The sequence below is a fragment of the Hibiscus syriacus genome, unplaced genomic scaffold (genome assembly GCF_006381635.1).
Source record: "Hibiscus syriacus cultivar Baekdansim isolate YM2019G1 unplaced genomic scaffold, ASM638163v2 tig00111670_pilon, whole genome shotgun sequence".
Taxonomy (NCBI): domain Eukaryota; kingdom Viridiplantae; phylum Streptophyta; class Magnoliopsida; order Malvales; family Malvaceae; genus Hibiscus; species Hibiscus syriacus.
In genome coordinates, this window is record NW_024063151.1 from 83,754 (window position 1) to 95,507 (window position 11,754).

The window sequence follows — 11,754 nt, forward strand, 5'->3', positions numbered from 1 at the left end:
GTTTTAACCCTTTTAACTTTATTAATTCTCGTAGTTTGCTATCGTTCAACTTCTGTGTATCATTCTCTTCATGTTTCCTCTCTTTAATTTTAGTCGGGTCTTAGGTTTCTGTCTATATGCTGAGATTATTATGCAGGGATTTATTAGCAAGGATTACTTCCCATTATATGACGCGCATATGAAGATTGTATATGAAGACTGTTCAAATATTTATTTATACATGCATTGCATTTTATCTTTATTTTTAATTTTCTGACTGCCGGAGGTCTTCCACGGAAGCTGCTCTTAACTATGCGTTGGGGGCAGCCTACTACTCTACCTCCCCCTTACCCCATTGCATATGGGAATAGGGTTTTGTTGTTGTTGTTGTATATTGGGTTTATCGTGCCATATCTTTCTGCACTTCCCAATACCTTGAATGGTCAAATGGATCAAGTTAGGGAACACAACCTGCGGAAATTATTTAAGTTAATAAATAGTTTGTAGAGGATATAAAAGGATAAAAAAAACGAAGGAAGAAAAATCACCTTTTGGTTGAAGAGGGTTGGGGAATCAGTCTCTGAGTTTTCTCCATGACAGAATGTCCCTAATTTTGGAAGCCTACTGAGCTCCAATAGATTTAGTTTAGTGAACCAGTAAGCCTCAGTTATCCCTTCTTCTTCTGCTGTCGCTTCATCTGTAAAGATCACTTCTTCTAAGTTGTCGCAATCGACAAGGCGAATGTAAACGAGTCCCACAAATTTTTTTCTTGAAAAGGATGGAAATATATATTCCAAATTGTGGCAACCCTCCACGATTAAGACTCGCAACATATGAACAATAAAGGATATAGCACTGTGTGGTTCATCTGGCCATAATTTCTGGATGTTAGTCGATGATAGCTGTAACCAGTCCAACTTGGCACACAAAACCTGCAACCACAATCCTCATTGCATGAATTATGTACGCTTGTGATGATAAACGCATACAGATCTATATTAATTAATGTGATTGTTAAAAGTCAAAACACGAAACAGAAAAGAAGAGAAGAGAGAGACCTTATCATTGAAAAAGGGTGTCTTTTCTCGCCCACCTACCTTCCTTGTACATGCCATTGCGTACATCTTTGGACAGTCATCTACTTCAATTCTTCTCAAAGATGGACAATGCAGAGTAATACCTGCCATGCAAAAACTTTTCAAATCTGAACATGACTCCAGTCTTATCTTCTCAAGATTTGGTAAGCAGACTGTATCCATCGCAGTTTCCTCTGCTTCTTTCTTGATAATGTACTCCATCACGGGACATCTTTTCACTCTTATATCTTTCAATTGCACAAGTTCCAAGGCCATGGAAACGCTAAATATGTATTTCAAGCTATTACACTCAACTTCAAAAAATTTGAGGTTCTTGAAATCTACACTTTTCTCCTTCCATATTGACTTGGAAAATTCGGAAAGGATCAAATGACTGATGCCTTGATACCCAACCTTCATAAAGTAATCAAATAGAGAAACAAGGGTTAAAGTTCATAAAGGATTCAAGGTTACAACTAAACAACACGAAAGGAAGAAAGAGATTCGGGAGTAAAATAGAATATCTAAAGCTAAATTAATGGAATGCAAAATAGTGAATACCTTTTTTGAATGCAACTGTTGGACAGTGCTGTCAAGGTCACCACTCCAATGTTCTTTACCTTTTCCATATTCTACACCGTGCAACAACGGCGCATTTAAAACTCCCTTACAAAATATCTCTAACTCAGGACAGCTACTCACTATCACTTGCTCTAAACATGGGAATCCAAATGTGTGGTTGCCTGAACAAAAGCTCTTAAGTCGTGGTAGATTCACAAGTTCCAAACTTTTCAACCTGCTGAATATAATGTCGCACGTTGTTTCATCTTCCTCACTTCCAACTATTTTCTTCATTGAAATGCATTCTCTTATGATCAGTTTTTTGAGTTGAGACAGACCCTGCAATGCTAGACATGTATACAAGTATTCCATTCGTTCGCATTCCCACACCTTCAAGGTGGTGAGATTTTGAAACGATGCTGAGGATGATCCTAAGCTCATCAGATTCCTACAATAGTGAACTTCAAGAGTTTCAAGGTTGGGTAGAATGCGGTCCACTTGTACGTCTTGCTTCCATAAGTAGCGTTTTAGATTATCAAGCTGTGACAGTGTTATTTTTCTAATTGTTGACAGTGTCCTATCATACGTCCCTTTATTACCAGTATCTCCTTCAGTATAGAATAACTCTTTGATTTCACAAGTGATACAAAGCTCTTCTAGATTGTAGAATCTTTCAAGGAAAGAAATTTGGAAATCAGTAACTGGTTTATCACAGTTGCCTAGCACCCTAAAAGCTTTTATTTGATGGAAAAGATTGTTTGGCAATTGACCACCACTTATCATTGGAATGTAATCAGCACTGATTTCCAGACGTTGTAGTTTAGGGATGACCTGAAAACCAATCAAAAAACAATTTTGGAGTCGCTATGTTCATCTTCCTATATTAAGATTTAATATTTTAATTGAAAATAAAGCAGAATAGAGTGCGAAAACGGCAGAAAGGAGAGTTGATAGAGAGAGAAAAAGAAACAAAGAATTTTATTTTTATAAATACAAATTGGTAACAACGTGTCAAATATCAAATCACTGAATTAATATTTTAATTAAAATAAAGCAGAACATATAGAGTGGGAGCGAGAGGGTTTATACCTTTTCAACCAAGAAAAGTGGTGGTTGGGAGTCGAGTTGTTGGTTGTGAGTGATGAGTTGTGTACCAAATATCTTCATTTCCCCACACTCGTATGCTCGTAACTCTTTTAACATTGGCCACTTTGTGGTATGCCTACCCGGGTAGAAACATTTGCATTCTCGTAGCCAACGTAGCGAAAGGTAAGACAGCTGATCAAACTCGAAAGTGATGGTGGTTCCCGAATCCAATCCTTCCTCTACTTTAGAAACAATCTCCTTCACTGGACAACCGATTATACTAAGACCACTGAGTTGTGCGAGGTCTCTGGCTACTGAGGCTGGAAATACATTCTTCAGACTCTTACAATCCTCCACAGATATTCCATGTAGATTTTTAAATGAAAAAATGTCTTTGGGACCGTTTTTCCAAATATATTTCAAGTTTGGTAAGTCATCAATGCTGATTTCTCTTAGTTTGGGAAATGAATTTGGTGGAAGTGGGTTCTCCCATACCATCTTCAACTTTGTCAAGAAGGAAATTCTCATTTCCTCCAAACTGGGAAATGCAACCTGCACTCATCATGCCAAAATAATGAAATTAGATGCTAGCGCTACAAATACATCTATGACTGCGCGTGTGTTTGCGATTGCATATATATAATTTTGAAGGCACACATTTTGATATATAATTTTAAAAATTTGGAGCACAAATTTCGTGAAAATCATTTTTGTGCTTCGGATCATCTTCAATTATGTTTGTTATATTTATTTATATTTTATATTTAATCTGAATTTTGTATAATGTAATAAATAAAAATATTTTAATATTTGATAATGTGTTAAAATTAAGAATTTAAGAATGCTAAAACCAATAATTAAGCTACCTTATTGTCGAACAGAACATGACTACAAATGCGTTGGTTGCCTTCCATTGAAGATCTGCATATGAAACCCTCCAATTCTGGACAGTTGTTTACCGTCAGTGACTTCATGGCCGGAAATTCAACAACTTGAATCTGATAGTCAGAGCAAAATCCAATCAGATGTTGAAGATCCTTCAACTCTAAGGACTTTAATTGAGGAAATAATGATAAAGTTGTAGCAGCCTCGGTTTCTTCTTCTATTTCCTCCATGAAAATGATATCTCTTAAGCAGTAACACCCAATTATCTCAAAGTCTGTGATATGCACTAGACATTTAGCCATAGAAAATGACAACAGGTGTTTTAAGCTTCCACAACCCTCGATTTTCAATCTTGTCAACTTCTCATAAGTGCAGAAAGATGTACTTGAAAGTTGGTTGTGCCATACCCTTGTAACATTAATCGACTTCAGCCACAAATTCTCCAAGGAAGGGAACGATATCTACAACCATACAAATGATTTCAGGAAATATTTGAAATAAAAATTTAAAAGACTGAATTGTAAATACCTTATCACTGAAAAGTGGCAACTCATGTTGAGGTAATGAGCTGGTAGCACCGGTTTCGTGTTGAGGGCAAAAGCTAATGAGCTTAGGAATATCATGCAGTGTCAGGGACTGTAATTGAGGAAACTCGTACTCATCATTGATAATGTATTCAGTATCTAAACCATTTTGGATATGTAGATTCTTCAACTGCGATATGCTTTCCTCATCTATTAACTCCCGCAATGCAATCTTCACGCCTTTGAGTTCATCCAAATGTAAATCTTCAGTTTTTTTCAACAACTTCTTAATTCCAATATCCAAATCATCCATGCCTGTGTTTAGCCTCAGTTTTAGGGTTCTTGAATATCGGTAGCTGCGAAACCGCTCCCACTCCCATTCCTTTCCTATGAAAATCTTGTATCTTTCCAATTTCTGCAACTCTTGAAAGAAGTCGTGTGGTGCCGCCTTAGCATCCAAGATTTGAACTTCTAAAGTGGACAAACGAGACAGTGCCTGTAGATCAGCAAGAGTGGCACTGCTTTCTCCCCATTGAATAGAAGTCCCACCCATATATAATTCTTCTATTCTTGACAAACTTGACAACACACCGTCTGAAATTGTTTTGAGCTTAGCACAACGACTCACGTCTAACAACTTTAGCTTCACCAGTTGCCCAATTTCTTTTGGTAGAAATCTAATATCAGATTTCAAAAGGCCAAGAATTTCCAAGCTCTTTAGCTCTCCAATAATGGTAATATTATCTCCCAGTTTGCAGTGATAGAGGCACAATGTGCTGAGGCTTGTTAGTAGACAAATTGATGAAGGTAAAGAAGAAAATCGCATACTAGTCAAATCTAATACTTTAAGATTTGTTGCTTCCTTGAAGAAGTCATCCGACAACGTCAGGGAAAGATCCTTGCCACACAAAAGGAATAGAGAAAGCTGTGGACAATTCAAATTGTCAGGAAGCCTGTTGAGATTAGGATATTGCAAACAAATCATGTTGCACTTTTTCATTGATTCTTCATTTGGCCATTCCGTCAGAATATCATCTTCTTTTAAGGCAAACACCTGCTTGTCCTTGGAAGCCATTGATTTTGCCACAATATAAGTAAGATCATGCACACCAAAGAATTGATCATTGTTGTCACTATCGAGCAACAAACAAGATGCTTTCAGGGTACTCGTCATTGTTAACAACGCATTACGTCCTTCTTTCACGGTGTCGACTCCCTTAATTAAACCCAAACCAATTGTATATCTCAACAAATCTTCAATGTTAGCATCACGACGCAATAGACTGCAAAGCAGGAAAACCTGCTTGAGGTCTTCACCCCGTAAATGATTGATACTCAATTCAATAGCAGAATATACCTCGGCAGATATCTCGCTTGGGTTTTCTGAGTAAGGCCTTTGTAGTTGTCGTAAAGCCTCCTTCCAAACAGATAAACTTTGTTTTTGCAACGCCCTAGCAACTGTTGCAATGGCGAGCGGCAATCCCGCACATCTTTTGGCTACCTCAATGGCTGTAGATCGAAGCTCATTATCAATTTCAAAACTGTCCCCGGTCATCTTCTTAAAAAACTCCCAGGCTTCTTTGTCCTCTAAATCACCAAGCTGAAAGGTCTTGGTAGCACCCATCCCATTGCTTAGAACATTTTTATTTCTAGATGTCAACAGTATCTTGCATCCTTTTTGTTGACTTCCAAATGGAATTCCTACTTCCTCCAGGTCCAGTTTCTTCCAAATATCATCCAGAATAATAAGAACCCTCTTCTCCTGATTCTTCCCTTGATTTAACCTTTCACGTAATCTACTGGCTCTTACAACTATACTCTTTTCTTCGATCTTCAACCCAAAGATTCTGCTATTTCGTCTTGGATTTTCTGAATGTCAGGTGTCGGAGATACAGTGACCCTAACCACCCAGTCAAATGACTTGGCCTCCTGGAGTTGTCTATGAACTTCTCTGACTAGTGATGTTTTTCCCACGCCAGGCATCCCGTACACTCCGATCATGCTCACAGTAGAATCTTTCAGTGACTCCATGATATCATCGATAACCTTTTCCCTTGATTGAAAGGCCTCAAAGTCTGTATCCACTATGAGTTGTGGAAGATCATGGTAGCCCACGCTGTTAAATTGACAGTCTTTGATAAGCTCATCAAAAGTTGCGGCATCTTCTTCTGCTTTCCTGGTAAGCATGTGTCGAGACTTGATGTTGGGACAGAAGCCAAAAAAGCACTTGTTGATTGCTTTGACTTGAAGATCATCCACTTTATGCTGGTCTTCAGCTATAACCTTGTCCACTCTATCGCACCAACCTTTCACATCCGCTTTAATCTTCTGCACGTTCCTTTCTGCAACAACAATATCTTGCTGCACGCTTGATCTTTTCTCAATCAACTTCTGAAGTTTTTCCTCGAAATTCTTGACGTATCTCTGGTAGGAAATTACATATCTGATATGTCGTTTTGCTACGTGGAAGATACCCTTCGCAGTTTCGGAAGAGATATTGGCAGCAGCACCAGCAGCATTTGGATCCATTTCTCTTTCTTTTTTTTTCTTTTTCTTTGGGAGAGGTCCGAATGGAAAGCAAAATAAAATGAACAACGAAGACAGTAAAGGAGAGCCAAGAAAGAAAATACTGAAAGGAAGCAGGCAAGAAGAAAGCGAAAAAAAGAACAACTTTAAATAAGCAGAGAATGAATTCAGGTTAATGGATAATACTTACGATGAAATGGCAATTGCAGAGGAATCACAGACAGAACCACTTGCAAAAGCTGTAATAGTAAGAAAAGGAGCAGCTAGCTCACATGGCAATCAATTACCAAAAGCCCAATCTTCATATGGTAACAAAATTTATGATTTCTAACATGTGCGTTTTACTGTCAAAATAATTTTGACATCTTAAAAATAAATAAATAGAGAGTATAGTAGAAAAGTAGGGTCAGTTCATAGAGATTGATGTTTCTGATGAAGTGAATAAGATTAAATGAGGGTTTAAAAGTTGTTTTTAAAATAAAATATAAGAATTAAATAAAAGAAAATAATTAATTAAATAAATTTAAAGTGATTGAGATAAAAAGAAATTTATAGTGAAATTAGTCTCAGGCTTCAGCTTTTGTCTCAAATTTCTATTGATCATCGGAATAAATTTTTTGCTTCAGTTATTCGTTGGTTACACTCTACAGGACCCAACCCCTGTAATTTGTTTTTCTCTCTTGTGATCCGATAACCTAAAATCTATTTTTGGATATCAGTTCTTTACGGAGACTAACTATGACTATCGACTTTAGTGCCAAACTGTTTTATAGATATGAAAAAACCCGATTCAGATTATGTTGTCTCAATGAGAATCAAATTCGGTCTCAATTTCCCTTAGCAGATCATCTGTAACACCTCAACCCGTGTCCGACTCAAATACAAGTCCGAGATGTCACATTGACTTTTAAAAATGATATTCGTACAAAATATCAAAACATTTGAACTCATTTTAAGAAAATACGATTATATATATTATTGAATTGTGTTTGTTATAAAATTTTGAGGTAAAAATGTATTTATAAACAGTAAAATACGGTATGAACAATATCGTATGAACAATAATGAACAGTACCTGCTACAGTACCCGAACATTGCCATGAACAGTGAAAAATTTCAAATATAATTATCTTTCATGCTCCAAAGAATACATATACGTCCCGAAGGACCATGTAGAATTTGTCCCGAAAGACCGCTTAGACCCTCGACTCTTGGCATGCCAACTATACCTCTAAATCTCATGACACATAACATGGGCATTATCTTTCATATACATATTCATATCGGCACATAGTTCACTTACACGTAGACCATTTCCATATGATTCATATTCACATGTCACATAGCTTATACCTTGTTATTATGTCTTCTCATAAACATATATTCTTTCTCACGTAGTCACATAGATCCATATCATATAACATATATCACATGTGCATGTAATCATATAAATCGTATCATACAACTTATATTATTTCTCATGTGTTCATGTAAACATGGATGTTATATTTTGTTCACATATGTTCATGTATACATCATATAATTCTTTCCTATAGTTCATATTTTATTTTCATATATGGCATATCCCATAAATCACATAGCACATATCAGTTCATATAATCAAGTATACATACATTTCATGTCATTCACATCCTTATAATCAATACTCCATACACTATAACTATTGGAAATAGACTTATCACAAGTCCAAATCCTTATAATCTTATAAACTAAAATGCACTCATAAGAATCATATCAATCATATAACATTTTAGGAGTCACTTCTTGTAACACCCCATTTCTTCTTTGTCTCTTTCTGCAAGTGCTACAACCACTCTACCGCCAACAATTTTGTTTGTTATTGCTAGTTGCTTCAAAAGTGAACCCTACAATAAAAATATATTATTTCTTAATCATAGTGTTTCTATCCCTTACAAGACCAAAATTAGAGATTCAAAACTCTTTTAGCTTTAGGAGGTTATGGAATTCACGTGAATTCCTATCTTTTAGATTGATGAGAATTTTAATATTATTTTTAATATTATAACCTGGAAAAAAGAGAACCACATGCTGCAAGATTTTTATAGTTTAACTCGGCTTTAAATACGTGTGTTTGAAATAGCTGAGGAAAAAAAAGACTTACGCATAGTCTTCACGATCTGTCTTGGAGAGGATGAGCGCACAACCTTGTTGCAGTTCAAGCAAAGCTTCATCATCCATGAGTCTGCCTCTACCAGTCTATATGCCTATCCGAAAACCCAATCCTGGAAACAAAGTGGCGGTGAAAGGGTCTTCGCTGATGCCATGAACAACATAACTCGGTTTTAGCTTCATCGAAAGGTCATCGGAGGCAGGCCAGCGTGATTTACTTCAAGAAAACCGAATGTTTTCTCTAGATTTACGATGATTGGTGATGGTTTTGGATGATCGAAGTTTGGATTTGGGATGAGAAGCATAAGGTGGTTCCAGCGATATATTTTGGGTCCCGGGTGGTGACAAAAAACGGTGGTCGATGCGGTGGTCACCGGCGATCGATGACAGTTTGATCATGAAATCATATTTGAGTATAGAGCATTTGGAAAAAAAGGAGATGAAATGTTAAAGAAATGGATTGAAATGTTTGAAAAAATTGGGGTTATGATTCTAACAGGAGAATCACGTGGGTGGAGACTTAAAAAAAATAAAGTGAAAAATCGCATCATGAGTACTCAAGGTTTGGTAAGAACTTGGCCTTGTCTCATAGTTTACTTTAGTTTTAGTTTATGGCTAAATAGTGCAAATTAATTCGGTTCAGTCCCTAATTTTAGTGATTAATTATTAAAGTAGCCCCCGTAATTATTCTATTATACAAATTGGGTTTCCAAATTATTATTTCAATTCTAATAATCTATCTTATGGCGAGGAAAATTATTTGGATACGAGTTAGTAATTTTGATGGTCTGGATCGAGATGAAAATATTGAAAGTTGAATCAAAGATCGAGGACGTTTGAATGGAATTTAAATGTTCGACCAGTATGGCATGGAAAATCGAGGTAATACTTTACTACCTCTTTATGTTTTATGGAACATGTTGATATTGGTAAATGCATGAATAAGATAATGTTGGTCACTTTTGTGGAGTTGAATAATTTATTCACTTGATATGAATGTGGTAGAAATTCTGTAACTGAATACGGATCGAATGACTAATATAAGAGATTGAGGAATTGTTAAAATTAAATTACAAGTTTGTGATAAGTGATAAAGAAATTAGCCCTGGATTTGTAACTTATATTTTATATCATCAAAGGTTAAATGTTAAAGGTACTTATATGATAAATTATGAGAATATTTCGATTAGGTAAAATTATGAAATTACCCTTATGTTGGAAAATGACAAGAATTGTCCCTGAAAGTGGATTAGTAAATCTGAAAAGACATATTGATCTGATAAATTTATTGACGTGCATAAGAAATGTAAGTTTTACTTGGAAATTAGGGATAACCGGTTTTTAACCCCAATAGAGATTATGCAAGATACTAGAAGTCTGTTAAGGAATCATTTCAAGATCAGAGAATGTTCGAGGAAACAACTAACCATAGGATTTTTAAATTATAAGTATGCTCGTTAAGAGTTAATATCGAAATTATTTGGTTAAGAAATTACGAAAATGCCCTTGAGAGGTAAAATAGTCAGAGTTGACCCTGAAGGAGAAAGTACTTTGAGGATTTGTACTTAACTCGATTAAGTACAAATTTAATTATTAATATTCTGTCTTTGTAAAGAAAAATTCATAGTATTCCGTTTGTAAAATCCGAGAAGGCACTTGACCCGAAAATATCCGAGTTATGAGTAAATACCTGAAGAACAATTTATCGGAGGGTGCTCTTTTATCAGAATTGTTCGAACGGACTGGAATAGATAATAAATTGGAATTAAATAATAAGACCGAATGGAGGAAAAAGATTGAAATACCGTGGATCTATAAAATGACCAAAATACCCCTGTAATAGAAATGACCCAAGAATATCACCAAGCTCAGAAATGATTGGATATCCTCGAGCTCTGAAATGAATGGAATAAAACTAAACACCAAAATTACCAAAATACCCTTATGACCTATACTAAGTAAATACCTTGGATTAATTAAGGAATCCAAATAAGCATAGGTATTGGCCTACCTTTAAAAGTAATGGAACACAATTTAAGTGAATAGATCAACCCTAAAGCTATGTCAATACCTGAATGGCATAGATATTACTGGAACATGTGTTCGTCTTCTCAAGTTTGGCTCGATGACAAATTTTGGAAGTATTCAGTTCAGCTCAGATCTAGATCGTATTCAGTACTAGGAATTGGACGTTTGTTCGACAAATCAACCACGAAGACCAAATTGAATGGAACGTAAGTGCAACATGTGTCTAAAATTTAGGAACGTTTGAATTACTCTGAAAAATCCCGAAGTAATTGGAATGGATATGATTGTTAAATAAACTAGGTAACCTCAATGACTGAGGATTAAATAAGTGTATTGGATAAGTCTGGAAATTCTGATGAGTTTATAAGATGTAATGTCCTTATGGAACATGAACTACAAATCAAGCATGTCAGTATGTCATGATATCGTGGAAGCTTGGAAATGAAATAAAGATCATTGGAAGATCTATTCAGCGATGATTCTGAAGATGATCTATGGACAAGAATTTTTGGTATTAACGAGTAAATACCCTGAAAGGAAAATGAATTGACCAGTCGACATAGATTATTAAGATTTTGAATCTTCGTTCTTAAGATTGTTCGATTTTCCGATCAATTGACATGGATGTAAAGGATTCTGAATACCCTTCTGATTACGTACAACTTCTGAAAACTGTCCAAATAAGATATGATCCTGATAATTCACATTCTGAATAACTGATGATTTTGTCAGTTATTGAACCTTTCCAATAGTATTTCTAACGTCCGGTATTTTATCGGTATATTGAAAATCCATGTTTCTCTGCCAGCTAAGATTATTTAGCATCTCTGAATAATATCTGTAAACTCTGGTGTGTTCCCTAATCATATAAATATTTTATCTGATTTCCGACTTGAATTCTGTTCTGATAAATGACCTGAATTCTGTTCTGATTTCTG

At 35.7% G+C, this 11,754-nt stretch overlaps 1 protein-coding gene across 1 annotated transcript; it reads right to left on the reverse strand.

Annotated features, from left to right (window-relative positions):
* Positions 1-867: 867 nt before the first annotated feature.
* LOC120167136 (probable disease resistance protein At4g27220) lies at positions 868-6,640 on the reverse strand. Its single transcript, XM_039176234.1, is given in 7 exon segments — positions 868-972; positions 1,077-1,469; positions 1,617-2,447; positions 2,706-3,254; positions 3,569-4,048; positions 4,116-5,956; positions 5,959-6,640. Coding segments are annotated over 7 exon segments (4,881 nt in total).
* Positions 6,641-11,754: the final 5,114 nt, after the last annotated feature.